Raw genomic sequence first — 14745 nt, forward strand, 5'->3', positions numbered from 1 at the left:
CGTCGGTGCTATTCGGCTGAACAGACCGGCATTAGAGAGAGCGTGAGCGGGAAACGACCCAGGAGTCACCTAAGTCAAATCAACACGTTGGGATTTCACTGCGCTTGTTTTTTTAAATGCTAAAATACTAAAAGAGCTACTAAGGTCTTCACATCCAAAGAGTAGAGCGGGACGGAAGCCATGCTTCTGCCCCATCAGAACCCAAAAGCACTGGAGCGGTCATTCGGCAGAGCCCTGCCTGGCCAAGGGTCGCATGCGGCTAGAATGTGAGAGAGTGAGATATTCATGTAGTTAGCCGTATGCAGACACAGGCCAGCACCTCCCCTGAACATACTGAGGGCACTAATGAAAGGCAGGGCAGCAGAAACTCTATCTCTCTCTCTCTATCTCTCACACGCACAAACACACACGCATGCATGCACGCACGCACACACACACACACACAAATACATACTCACACTCACACTCAATTACACACACACACACACACACACACACAAATGCACAGTCACATACACTTACTTACACACACACACACACACACTACAGTGAATACAAACCACAGGAGGGAGGTTCCACACACACACAAGCTCTCGTGCTCTGTCAGAAACATTATTGAGCACTGAAAGGTGGAGCATGTGGATAGAGCAGGGGGAGGGAGAGGGGGATGGAGAGAGAGAGAGAGAGAGAGAGAGGAGAGAAGAAAAAGAGAAAAGAGGGGGAGGGAAAGAGCAGAGGAGTGGTGGTGTGAAGAGGGTGGAAAGAAGGAGGTGATTGTTGGGGAGTTTGGAAAACTTTATAAAAGAAAGAGGGCTGGAGTGAGAGAATGAGAGAAGACGAGAGAGGAACACAGACAAAGCGGAATATATATCCAGCACAGACATTTACGCAAAGACTGGACGCCACCAACCAACAATTCAGGTAACAAATCCTTGCATTTTTGCTTTCACAAACTTACATCTTTTCAATTTAGGTCCAGGGCCTTTTCCCCATGATGTAGGTCATTCTGCTTAATTTGTACAAACAGCACACAAAGAACCCAGTGTCTCTGAGTTGTTTCAGTTTTAGTTAATCTTGCTGGCATCGAAACCACTGAACTGTGGCATGGATCTCTGTGGTGGATCCGTTAGCACTGACTAACTCAAGCTGCTCTCTAGGTTCAGTGGGCAGTGGAGGAACTACTAGTTTTGCGTCTGCTATGACATGTTTACTCTTATAAAACTTGTTTAAGCTGGACATCTGCTCTGTGAATGCTTACTCCAGACCCAATGGGGAATGTCGCTGGAATAGCTTATGGTAATCAAGAGCAGCTGACAATACACACATGGACACACACACAGACACACACACACACACACACACACAAACATGCTCTAGGGTGTGCTAGAGCTCTTGGCTCTTGCGCAATCAGGTCTGGAGTTTAGATTTTTCGTCTTTTCCTACACCTCTGTGTGTTGTAGCGTCATAAACTGTTCAGTAGTCCACCACAGAACTCAAAGTTCATGATTGCTGTCTGTAAAAGCATAGGGCACGCACACACCACAACAGAAGCATGAACACTTTGAAACAGTGTGTCTGTGTAATTTCTTATCAGCTCTCATGTCACAGATAGGTTTACCGTCATCGAGGGTAGTTCAGCTGAGTTTCGGTCTGTCGATGAAGAAACTCTTTGGCTGTGAGGGTATACAATGTTTTCTCACTTTCCTCAGATTAGAACAATATGTCTGTTTTTGTGATGCAGCAATGTCAAACTAAAAGTGTACAGTATATAAAAATGTAGGCTAATGTAAATGTAAAATGTAAATTTCAGTCTAATTGATAGACATTGTGCTTATGGTTATTTTAGCTGAACCTGCTTACTTTTTTTTCTCCACAGAAATAATGAAGCCTCTTGCCCACTCTGGACAGCTGTTTGTCTTCCTGGTTCTTCTCAGCCTGGGATTCCCTGAAGCATCCTCGAGCGAATCCTCCAACAACTTACTGAACCCTTCAGAGGACTACGAGGACCTGTACAACACCCCCACCATCGCCTCCACCGCTCGCCCTGGGCCCTCTCACCTCCCGAAGCCCTGCTATCAGAACCTCTGCCAGGACCTGCCCGCTCCCTGTGCCAAGCTGGCAGCCGAATCGGGCTGCAGCTGCCCCGGGGTCTCCATGGGGCCCCGTGCCCTTCCTGAGGCGCCCAGCGTGAAGATCCTCTGGCGGGCCGGGGACGAGCCAGAGGTGCGGTGGTGCGCGGCGCATGCCGACGAGACCAGATACAGGGTCCTGGTGGGGGGCAAGCAGGTGAATGAGTTCAAGGACCTGAAGAGGTCGATGGTGATGACGGGCCTGAGCGCCGGGGAAGAGGTGTGTGTGCAGGCCGTCAACGATGTCGGGGAGAGCGCGCTGAAGTGTGAGGTCTACAAGCCGCCCAAGGAAGGCTCCAGTCTGGCCCTGAAGGTGGGGCTGATCATAGGGGCGCTGGGCCTCCTGCTGCTCGTGTCGCTCGCCATCCTGCTCTGGAGACACCGCAGCCGACGGAAAGATGGAGCCCGCGTGAGCACTGAGGGCTCTCTCTGAGAGCGGAGTGTGTGTGTGTGTGTGTGTGTTAAAGACAGCAAGAGAGGAAGCTACAAAAACAATGGCATTATCAGAGGTGTAGATTCTGATCGCTAATATGATTTATAATGTACAAACATCTTCCCTCTGACAAGAGACTTATCAAGCTCGACTGAACAGAAAAAATGCAAGAGAAAACACAACAGAGGAAAAAAGTGAGAAGAATGAGTTATGAACGGCGAACTACAATCCACACAAAACCAAATGACATTCACCATTTGCATAACTTTCAGATAATGAATTGTTTATAATGGCCTGTGGACAAACTGTTTTTATTACAAGAGTGCATTTATTTCAAGAGCTGTATGTTTACATGTGGCGAGATGAATGAGTGCGCATATTCAAGGACTTTTTAACTCCTTAATTATGCATACTCAAGGTGGAGCCGCTGTGTGTTTCTGTTTACTTTTACTATAACATATTGATTAGTGGATTTCATTGTGGCGAAAAAGACAGATTTAAAGGAAAAGGAATTTGATAGATTACACAGATGGAGTACCAGATAAATGGGTGGAGTAAATGGCTGGAAAATCGTACAATCATGACCCCCGTCACTAAAGGTGATTATTAACGGAGACACTAATTCATACGAGTCATAAGCCTCACAGTCTAGGAATGTGATTGGGCAATCAAAGTACTGGCTGAACTCAGCTTATAACCCTGCCTGAATGTGTGTACGATACCTCCATGTTTAACGCCACACCAAAAGGGTGATGGCCACAGGAAACGTGTGCACATGCAGTTGAGGGAAACGCCTGTGGCACTGAGAGATTGACAGTCCCATCTGGTGTTTTTGGACTGAGGTGGGGCAGTCGGGTTGAACACAGCGGATATTATCTGCACTGGAGTCAGGCACTCATGTCCGTTTGTTGATATCACACTAACCTCAGACAGCTGCAGTTTAGTCGTGGAGAGGGAATATGCTTTAAGGCTGATTTAACATCGAAGATTCACTGCAGGCTTTTTAAAAGAATGATATGAGTGCTGTTTTTAGTTATTTGTTTTCTAAATTCATGTTTTATATTATGAAAATGATAATTCAATGTTTAATAATAAAAAATAATTTTTGTATGGTAATTTGTGAATGTATATGGTGTCATGGCTCGTGAAAAAGTGAGCAGCTTGTGGTAATAGCCAGCTGCTGTGAGAGATGAGTTCAAAATGGGGGAGTGTTTCTTCAAATAAATTATCCTGGAATGTTGTGCAATAGCAGTCCTCGGGAGCTCAGATGGTAACTTGTGATGGGGAAAAATGTCTTATAGAGACACTATCAGACACTATCCCATTACAAGTTCATGTATGTGCTTGTGTATACTATGGGATGTAGTTAATCTTATGTTGTAAATATTTGTTTTAGTTTCTATGGTCATTTTTTTAATGTTTTAAGCAACTGTGGCTGTTTTGTACAGTATGATATAAAAATGTTACTGCTATATTGTCAATAGACCATTTGGGAAAGACAAGCCTTTTGATATTAATATGTTTCTTAAAGAGAAAGAAAGAAAGAAAGAAAGAAAGAAAGAAAGAAAGAAAGAAAAAAAGAAAGACTTTTAAAATTCCTTTTATTGAACCATACTGTTACCATACTATGGATCAATTACTCAATCCCCACGTTAATACACACGGCAAACCAGTGGTACAGAATGTTGTTTCACCATTTAAAAATCATTCTTCCATCATCAGCAAAATGGATCAAGCCTTTACACACCATTTATGTCCAAACCAACTAAGGTTATTTGTAACGTGGAAGAAGGCATATTCCACTCTGGCCCTCGACTCCACTAACCCTTTAAACATTCCCACTAAATTCACAGAAAGAAAGAAAGAAAGAAAAGTCAAACTAATTATTTTTTTTGAAAAGGTAAGCATCCAACATCTTACAATTTGTTTGACAGGGCATGTCTAAAAAGGCTAATAATCTAATAACGACTGTTTTCTTAACAGTTAGCTAAAGAAACATGAATTGATTTTTGGCAAAATCATATCAATAATTTATGGTCATCATGCTTATGATACAGTTTTTTTGTTTTGTTTTTTTTTTACAAAAAATAAGGATTCACTCATCCAGTCCTTCTGTTTATTCAAACAGTTTATTCACCATCAACATTCTTGAGAATTAGTGTAGATGGACAACATCAACAACAAATGGGCTTTTAAGGTTAACATTCAAAATCTTTTCAGGAAAAGCCTGTATCTCCTTTTTCCACACTCTACTGGTATGTGTGGTAACAGGTCTCAAGCACGCGTGGTATTTCAGACATTCACTTGAGTAAAGCAACACATTTCTATCACAATTTTGCAGAGAAGTCCCCGCCTAGAGGTTAATGTTGGTAGTGGGTAGAGATTTCCTGTAAATGGTTTCTGAGAGCTTAGCTAAAATATAGTGTGCTGTGGTTGGAGTTCTCTCACTCATGTGATAGTCTGGTGAAATGTACTAAGGAGAGAATGAACAGATTCATTGGCTATGGATGTTGTGGGTGTTTTGTGAGAATGACTTTTAATGATTTCCCAGCACAGAAATTCACTCTACCCTTCTTCAAATTGCTGACCCCCTCCCCGGAATGAAAAACTTTTATCCCACAAGGGACAGTTTTCAGTGGAATGGAGTGATTTTCCCCCATGAAAGCCTAGGGGGGGAAAGCATTTAAAAGAGATAAAAGTCATAAAAGTTATGAATTCATTTTGGATATAAAACTTTACAGTTTTCCATTAAAATATAGTTTTATTGCTTTGAGAGTATATAGCATTTGAGCAGAGAAGAGTATTATTTGGCTATATCCTTTCCCCTCAGAGGAATAGGCATCAATTTTACTACACAATAGTCTTTAACTGTGTTACTGTTTTTGGCTGATACTGTAGGCCTATGTGTAGGGGGTATAATTACTCGAAGAGATTGAATGTCCCTGTCCTTTGTCTAAATGACACATTTAGTCAAAGCCAAGGGATTTTATAAGGTTAAATAGACATTTGTCAAAGAGAAGGGAAAGTTTACTTTAAAAAGAAATTCTACAAGGAATATATCTAAATTGTTTGTTGTGACACAGTGTGTAGCAGTACTTCCTATAACTTAATTAAATGGCATCTCTCAGCAAAGGTAGGCCAGGCCCAAACCCTGCAGACCCTTTTACCCTTGCTTCTAGTGAGCATGGACGGATTATGAACTTTCGGGCCCCTGGGCCCAGATGGATTAAGGGCCCCCCACTAATTGTCACAATTTGTTTGATGTGATTTCCTGTATTCTGGTGCATTTTGGGGATGGCCAATACTTTAATTCAATCAGATTCATAGCCTACATCCTGATGTGTTGATATTGAGGCAATGATTCCATGCAATGGCTTGGGCTTCAGGGCCCCCTGACCCCTTGGGCCCCTAGGCCTGGGCCCGGTAGGCCCGTGCAGTAATCCATCCCTGCTAGTGAGTGGATACTTAATTTGAAGCTAGACTTTATAAATCCATTAAAGGCCCAGTTTGACATATGTAGGTTTAAAACAATTGCTCAACATTTTTTGAGTGTAGCCAGTATGTGCTTGCTTACATATTTCCAGCAATAAATATAAATTCAAATACAAATTTGGGATTTTTTATGGATCATTGACTATATCTTTCCTGCCTGATAATGCCAGCCTCGGCGTGGATCTCCAACTGCTTGACATATCCACTTGGATGAAAGAACACCACCTACTGTTCTTTCCAGCCAAACAAACCATACAGTCCATCACAACATCAACATTAAAACTGACACCCTCTCTCTTGCACCTACCACCTACCTTGGTCATGATTAATGACCAGCTAACCTTCTCTGACCATGTTGCCCCTGTTGCCTGATCGTGCCGCTTCACACTATTCAATAAGGACAATCAGACCGTACCTGACCCAACACACCACTCAGCTCCTATGCAGGCCTTGGTTATCTCACGCCTTGACTACTGCAACGCCCTCCTCACGGGCCTTCCAGCTTGTGCGGTAAAACCGTTAGATGGTCCAGAACGTTGCAGCCCGTCTGGTCTTCAATCAACCAAAAAGGGCATATGCTACCCAGCTAGCTGCTCATTGAGCTCCACTAGTTATTGCATCAAATTCTTGCTAATACTTGCATACAAAGTGATTGCTGGGTTTGCACCCACTTATTTAAGTGCTCTCATAATGGGTCCTCCAAGGAACATCGTCTGGCACTGCCACCCCCACTGCAATCCAGACTATTTTCATCAGTGGTCCCCCAATGGTGGAATGATCTGCCAAGTGCCACCAGAGCAAGGGTGTCCCTCTGCTTCTGACACCCTGACACACCTGATGTAAATGTAATGGCTGAGCTGTGTTTCTCGCAGAACATAACTAAACTAAAAAGGCAAAGGAATGGATGACTTTATTCGATAGCAAATTATTCTTTAGTCAGCTAATTTTAGAAATAGCCAATAAGGTGGATTTGAGATATGGGCAAAATGAGCTGAAGCTCTTGGCATTTAAACATCAAATAGTATCTTTACTTTCAGTGCAAATATAACTTTGAAAAGCTGAAAAGATTACCTGAATCAATTGACTTCAGCCAAATTCGATCCAAAGCCTATTGCTTAATTCTTTAGAATACAATATTATCATCAAACAAAAACATACAATACCCCTTTAAGCTTATTTGTTGTTTTCGTGTAGCTTATTTGAGCTTATTACTGAGCAACTATAAAATAAATAAACATCCTGTAAAACAATAAATAAATAAGTAAGTAAGTAAGTTTTTCCAACATTTTTATTAGCAGGATACAGTCAGAAATCTAAGAAATTTTGATTATTTCAGTCAGTCACACATTTCCCAAAGCACAGCAAGGATAGATATGATCGGCAATAAAAGGTGATAATAAATATTTTGTATGAAGGCAAAATCACAGTAATCACAGTGTTTATTTTAATTGTTCACAAAAAATAACACCGAAGGTTAATAGTAAACATGATGTCTCAAGTGATGATCAAAAGTGTTTTGTTCTGTGGCATGGACAAACTCGAACTCAGGATAAATTCGGGCTGGCTTCCAACAGGTAAACAGAGTCACTAATGTTCCATTTCACAATGAAGACACAAGCAGATTGTCAATAAAACAGTTGGCCTGTTTCATTTAAAATGTTTTTGGTCAGGATCTGCCTGTACAAATGCAAACTCCTCCATAGGTGAGTTTGAGCCTGATATCCAGCAACTGCTTTGGCAGGTGTAAACTAAAACTGTTCCAAACTCCACAGCCAGATCCAAATGTGGGTCACACATGCAGAGTAAACTGACCAGAGCTGGCATAAGCTGGAATTCAAATGTTCTAGAACTTCCACAGTGACAGCATGGTGGAACAATCTGCTTTACATCCAAAGGTGGTTTGGAGATGAACAATGGTGAACTATTTCTACAGTATCTTAAAACCTGTTCAGGACATAGGGAGATCCTCTTCATGAAACCAGTGAACACTGCATCCCCATGTCGGGCCTCTGTTTTCTCATATCTCTCTTCTCCTCCTCCTCCTTCGCCTCCCAGGTCCATCGCAGTCGCGCCCTCTCGTTGCTCATACTCTCGCAGCAGCTCCTTAGCATGCTCCATGCCACTGTCCCACGCAAAGTCAGACTCCTCAACTACACTGACATAGAAGGGCTGAAACATTGGGCCCTTGAGCTGAGGGTCCTCCGTCGAGCTAATACTGAGGCTCTGTAGCTGACTGCTGACATCCGGAGCAGCTTCAGTAGAAAACACAGTGGCATTCTGTAAAGTCTGAGTCTTACTGGCAGTCCATGTTTCACCGCCATCTTCTTCCTCGCCCCAGTCATCTGCATCATCACACCAGTCAGTGCTAGCCATGGGCGCTTGCTGGACTGCTGGGTCCTCCGCCCTTAGCCCCTCTGTGGAGGACTTGATGTCTGACTCCAGGCACTGTGAGCGCAGGACCCTCCAGCTGTCAGATTTCCCATGACAGTCTGAGTTGGTGCAGGCAAATACATTTATGGTCCGATGATAGGGAGAGGCATCAAGAGGACAATATACCTGCACAACATGAGAAAGAGAAGAGCTGCACAGAGAACACCTTGGATACTCAAGAGATACAGCTGGGAGCAGGTCCGGTTCACCTCCGACCTTGTTGGTCAGAAATGTAGACAGGTTTCCCCTCTTATCATCAATGGCTCCGTCACGCAGTCCTATAAGTGGATTTTCGTGTGGTGTTGCCATAATAACTAGAAATTGTCATAGTAAATGGAGACCAACACGTGTTAACTTTTGTAGCTACAGTCAACGTGGTGTAGAGTAGAGTGGATCATTACGCAGACGCAATAATATTTGTCATCATTGTGCGCCTTTGTGTATGCCTGATGTCATCGATCTGCGACACACTTTTACACCAATCAAAAGTCGGGATTTTTCTTCCGTTAGAATGTGCGCTGGTCTGTGCAGGCTATTTTGTTAACGTTAGTTATTTTATTTCTTTGAATTTAACAGACTTTGAGGTTGCAGCTGTCAATAGGTATTTTCTTCAGTGTAAGACCACGAGGGCCTTGTACATTGATGCGTTTAAAACGGGAGGGTTTACAAAGAAAATTACAGTGCTGCGTTAGCTGTCCAGTTGGGTAACGTTAGTGCTAGTAGGTAACGTTAACGTCCAGTACTACTAAACAGTCTCTTGTTATCGTTCATCTATCGACACAACGTCTAGCACCATTTTATCTGAAATGTTAATATTGCGCCCCGACATGAACATTTTGACTGCATTTTATATTGTGTTTATCCGGATCTGTTGAACACCATCTCAGCAACACACTGCTAGCTGGCTAACGGAGTTAGCGCAGTATCAACCTCGCCTAGCTAGCTAACGTTACTTCACCATGAGCACGAAACGGGCCAATTGCGGAGGTATAGGAACTCATTCACCATCAAGTTCCAACTCAACAGGCAGTGGTGTCTGTCGCAAGCAGAGCACAGGCACTACTAATATGCAGTCAGGTGGCGGCTTCGCCTTTGAGCCGAAGGGCGAAAGAGCTGGATGCGAATCCAGTGTCTCCATATCGTCATTGAAAAACCGTCTCGCCCCAACCATCCGTAACACTCTCGCCGCTGCAGTGGACACACTTCTTGGTGAGATGGTTCTCGTGCTGACCGAGACGCAGCAAGATCTGGTGACTAAGGAGCAAGAAAACGAGAGACTCAAAGTACGACTTGAAGTGTCAGAAAGAGAGATGAAGACGTTACAAGATTGTTTGTGCAGCGCCCAGAAACTCATCGACCAACTCCAGGGTCCCTTTGGTGGGACCCCAAATTACGGGCAACAGTTTTATCCCACCTCTCCTCCGGGGTCTCTTAATCCTGGACTTGACCGGTCCCGAATGGGACATCGGATCCCGAACGGGCCCGATGCTCGTTGTTATGGTGTTGAACCAGATTACGGCGGTAACATGGGTGATGCTTCAATGGGATACGATTCCCGGGACGACTACAAGAACTGCCATCTGTCCATTCAAGCGGATGGTACCGTAACCAATCACATGTTTGACTCCATGACGGTAAACTCTCAAGGAATGTCATCAGAACTCCACAGACCAGGTAAGTAGCCCATCCTGCTTTTTTTTCTTTTCATTTCACACTTTTACAGATTTTATGATTACGCTCTAGATTAAATGAATAGATCTTATCATTTTAACTAGACGAAACACGAGTGGACTGTTTAAATGATGATTTAGATTTGTTTAGGTTTTCTGCCTTCGAGAGATGTGACCATTATGGCTTCCTAACCAGAAGCTGAAACGGGGAAAAAATGACTCGACCTAACTTTGTTATTGCTCTGCTCTAGATGTTGGGGTGGAGGTGAGGAGACACCCTGAGGGGCCTAGCCTGGGCCCCCTGCCCCCCTCTGGCCACCGGCTGACGGTGAAGGAGGAGCAGGGTCAGGCCTCGGGCCCACTGTGTCGCCGGGGAGGCCGGGAGCCAAGCGCTGGGGCCCCGGGAGGAGGCGCGCCTGAGACGGAGCAGACTGCTCAGAGCGTAGGCGAGCTGGGCTGCATCCACGTGGTGGAGGAGGAGGGCGGGAGTGGTGGTGGAGCTGCGCGACGCGGCTACCCGCAGACGCACCCACCTCCACCCGGTCCTCACAGTGAGGCCTCCACCAGCGCCGGCACACGGGGGCACGCCGGGCTGAGGAGCGCCCAGAAGACAACGCCGACCCGGGGGTCGCCTGGCACGGCAGCTGGGGGGCACGGAGGGAGCACGCCGGGCCGCTCGTCTCTCGGGGAGCGAAGTGAGGATGGGGTGGGGGCCGGCGCCGCTGGGGCGATGACAGGGACCGACGCGTCTGGCGGCGACCGTCCCCACCTGTGCCTGGAGTGCGGCAAGACGTTCCGGCTCATCTCCAGCCTGAAGAAGCACGTGCGCATCCACACGGGCGAGAAGCCGTACCCGTGCGCCGTGTGCGGCCGGCGCTTCCGCGAGTCGGGCGCACTCAAGACGCACCTGCGCATCCACACGGGCGAGAAGCCCTACGCCTGCTCAGAGTGCGGCACGCGCTTCCGCCACCTGGACGGCCTGCGCAAGCACCGGCGCACGCACACGGGCGAGAAGCCGTACGTGTGCGCCATCTGCGGCAAGCGCCTCAGCCGCCTGCAGCACCTCAAGCACCACCAGCGCATCCACACCGGCGAGCGGCCGTGCGTCTGCCCCTGCTGCCACTGCAGCTTCAAGGACCCCGCTAGCCTCCGCAAGCACCTCCGCACCAGCCACCCGGGGGACCCCGCCGCCGCTGCCCAGGACGGGTCGCTCAGCGGCGGGTTCAAGGAGGACCCCGAGGGGGGTGCTGGTGGTGGCGGAGGTGGTGGCGGGGGCAGTGGGGCAGGAGGGGAAGATGACCCTCTCCAGGGCTCCATTGGCTCGTCCCCGGGGGCGGCCATGCGGTTTGGGATGTGGGGCGAGGAGGAGGAGCAGGATGAGGAAGAGCAGCCGGTGGTGGACTGTGTGTAAGGGGACAGGCTTGGGCTCCGTACACACAAACACACACCTGCACTGATGTGCAGATATGTGTATGTGATGTCAAATTTGAATCAGTGGGCAGGCACCTTGTTCCATGTATGTATGTATGTATGTATGTATGTATGTGTATTTGTGTGTTTGTGAGCTTGCTTTAGTATTTATCATACATTAGCACCTTAATGATTGGGTCAGACTGTAAACTCTCCCAGTTATCTCCTGGGCCTTTGTATTAGCGGTAACATGGGTGGTTTATGACCGCCCACTAGGCATATTTCACCATCTGGGAGTGAAAATGTCACATAACTAGCTTCTTATTTTTCTTCTCAGTGAAATGTGTTATCATGCTCATCATAACCATCATGTTGTTTTCGTCCAGCTCAGTCATGGCTTTGTAAAAAAGATCTCAATGCAGATTGTAAATATGGTTATGTTCTCAGATTATCTGAGCAGGGGAGGTTTATGTTGTGGACATTTGCCAAATTTATGGAAGAGAAACGAAAAGGTGATTTCTGCCAAAGTATTTTTTAGTGTTGGCTTAAAAGCCGTGCAGTTGGGTCTCCCAACATTGTAAGCACAATAAATGTTAAACATTGAAAATTAATTCATGCCTTTCTTGTCAGCAGTTCAGACTGTAGATATTTGGTTAGAAACTGGCACAATTGTGTTTGTGCAATAATGTTAAAAGGGGGGGTCATGCTCCTGTAATTTAACAAACTTTGGAGCCACTGGCAATTAAGGCTGTTTTCATATTTAGTTAATTTTGCTGGTCCAAACTCGTGTGCAATTATTCCCCCCATTCTCTACCCCCTGGTCTCCTTTCACATGACATTTTTTGGCTGCGAACCAAGGTCGGTATATGTCACCGTTAGTAATGCACAGCTTTTATTTACCAATGTTGCTCGGCAACAGTACAAGGGAGAAAAAAAATGGAAAGCCTCACTCCATTTTTTTTCTCCTTCATTGAGATGCTTGGAGATACCAGTTGCTATGCATCATAATTTAGCATTTTGCCTTTACTTGGTACCTTTTCATTGAACAGTGATTTATTTACTCTGAACATTTACATCCATCAGTGGTCATCAATGGCAATTACTTCCCGGATTTAGATTTGCTGGACACACCAAATACAAATGTAGCCTAGACCCCTGTCTGGGATCCCTACATCCCACCCTAAACGAGGCGATCCAATAGCTGAAGTGAGCTCTTGTCTGCACCAAAATCTGTTGTGAGAAAGCAGCCTCAGTGTATGAATGAGTGATGTGAGGTGTGAATGCATCTGCAGAGAAATGCATTTATGAACATATGCATTTGTGTTCATGGTGAAGCTGTCATTTGCGTGTGTGTGTGTGTGTCTGCATTTTGTGATGCAGCCACTGCGAGTAATGTGCCTGTAAGTGTCCAAGAGATCAGTGTTCCTCTCCCTGTAAATTGCCTTAAACTCAATCCGGTTGTCTGGTACCTGCACATATAACCTACAAAACCATTTATTTACTTGACATTGGACCATCCTTTTAGTATCCCAAGCACCTTACCCCTGTCACATGGATTACCGATGCTGTTCTACTAATACACTTTTTCCAGACCTTATTCAACCTGCAGAATGCCGTTTTGACCACATTGTTTTGCTTTCCCTGCTGTGAGCAGATGAGCAGATTGCTTTCTTTTGATTGTCATCCTAAGTATTTGGCTCCATCTGCTGATTGACATGAAGGCATTGGCCTCTCCTGCTGGGTTTCTTCTATATGTTAGTATCATGTGGAAATGCATCACTCTGCATAATGATAAGCACCAACTTCATTTCAAGGGTTAACAGGGTGTATTTAACATTTAAGACCGTTTCTTCTGTGGGTGAATATATTGTACTATAATGCATACTCTTTCTTCACAAAAATAACTGCTATATGGGTAACTTTAGCCAAATGGAGGCATACATTTTTCTAGGTGTTTTTGGTCCATAATATAGCTACACATTGTTCATCGTAAAGTTGTGCTTTGGACTGGAGAGAAATGTAGCAGACAAAATTTATACAGGGTAATGTTTGAATCCATGGGTTAACATTCTTTAGTAAGTAATCATTGTTAAAGCAGCCATCAAAGTGCTTGCTTCAAGCTATTAGCTCACTGAAGTCTGATATGCATGGCATGTAAAATGTGTGAAACTTAGGCCTTTGCTATACTTTGATACCAAATGTTTGCCGTTACTAGTCATTTCACACTGTTAGTGTTGGACAGGCTGGACTGTTTTCTTTTATTATGATGCTTTCATAATGATTTGTTTTTAAAAGTGCATACATTTGAGCAGTAAAATCTAAAAAGCCATTGGTGGAATTTTTTATTCTGTATGAAAGTTACAAAATGTATAATGAACACACGCGCACACATGTGTTAGAACTTGTAATTCCCATCTAGACTGCCAGGATGCTTGCTCTTTTCTGGAACTAAAATTCCAAACTTTCTTCAGACCTATACCAAACTGATTATTTGCTTCTTAAGGACGCTACTTTGTGTATGTTTGTGAAGTGTATATTTGTGTGCATTTTAGGCAGTTCTAGTTAGCTCACTAGTTTTAGACCAAAAGGCCTTACCAATTTAAGTTGTTTATAGTAATCATATTGAGGATGGGTGCTAACCTAATCTGGCTGTCTGTCATCCATCAGAGTGATGAAATAAGAGAGAGAGGTCCCGACCATCTGATACATTGCGGCCGAGGTCTTGCCACAGGAAACCATTTTTATCTTGTTGCCTTTAAAATAAAATGATGTCAGTGTGACTAGGGGACAGTCAAATTTGACTGTTCTCTTCCCTGCCTGTAATGGCCTTAGAATGGAAATGATCACAGGCGAATTAGAGAAGTGTATAGTTTCTACATCCCATTTATTATACTCCATCCCCTGTCTATGAAGGAATACACCTGGAAAATGGATCAAGATGTTGGCCAGAGTGAACCCAATTATGCAAAATCAAAAAAATAGCTCAGCTGCAAAATCAGCCTTTTGTTTCCTATAAGGATTTCAGAGCAAGCTCTGAAACACCATGAGGAAAAACAAGCCACATTTTTTATTTTTTACATAAAAAACGTTGCCGACTTCACAAAACCATCTGAGAAAGTTGATGTAATTGATGAGTATGGTGTGGCTTCTGATGACACCACTAGGAGGCAGACAAGTTGCA

General features: G+C 44.7%; 3 protein-coding genes across 3 annotated transcripts; 2 read left to right on the top strand and 1 right to left on the bottom strand.

The window, feature by feature from the left end:
• The first annotated feature begins 693 nt into the window (after window positions 1-693).
• LOC121709855 (leucine-rich repeat neuronal protein 4) lies at window positions 694-3678 on the top strand. The gene is made up of 2 exons (XM_042093493.1): window positions 694-921; window positions 1877-3678. The coding sequence occupies exon 2, from the start codon at window positions 1882-1884 to the stop codon at window positions 2560-2562; it is 681 nt and encodes a 226-aa protein (XP_041949427.1). The 5' UTR covers window positions 694-921; window positions 1877-1881; the 3' UTR covers window positions 2563-3678.
• A 3646-nt stretch (window positions 3679-7324) lies between these two features.
• pdcd2l (programmed cell death 2-like) lies at window positions 7325-8902 on the bottom strand. Its single transcript, XM_042092891.1, has one exon. It carries the CDS (start codon window positions 8791-8793, stop codon window positions 7702-7704), a length of 1092 nt encoding a protein of 363 aa, XP_041948825.1. The 5' UTR covers window positions 8794-8902; the 3' UTR covers window positions 7325-7701.
• A 47-nt stretch (window positions 8903-8949) lies between these two features.
• On the top strand, window positions 8950-13893 carry si:ch1073-224n8.1 (zinc finger protein 324A). Its single transcript, XM_042092890.1, has 2 exons — window positions 8950-10158; window positions 10406-13893. The coding sequence occupies exons 1-2, from the start codon at window positions 9444-9446 to the stop codon at window positions 11563-11565; spliced, it is 1875 nt and encodes a 624-aa protein (XP_041948824.1). The 5' UTR covers window positions 8950-9443; the 3' UTR covers window positions 11566-13893.
• The last annotated feature ends 852 nt before the right edge of the window (window positions 13894-14745 follow it).

The sequence above is a fragment of the Alosa sapidissima genome, chromosome 5 (genome assembly GCF_018492685.1).
Source record: "Alosa sapidissima isolate fAloSap1 chromosome 5, fAloSap1.pri, whole genome shotgun sequence".
Classification (NCBI taxonomy): domain Eukaryota; kingdom Metazoa; phylum Chordata; class Actinopteri; order Clupeiformes; family Clupeidae; genus Alosa; species Alosa sapidissima.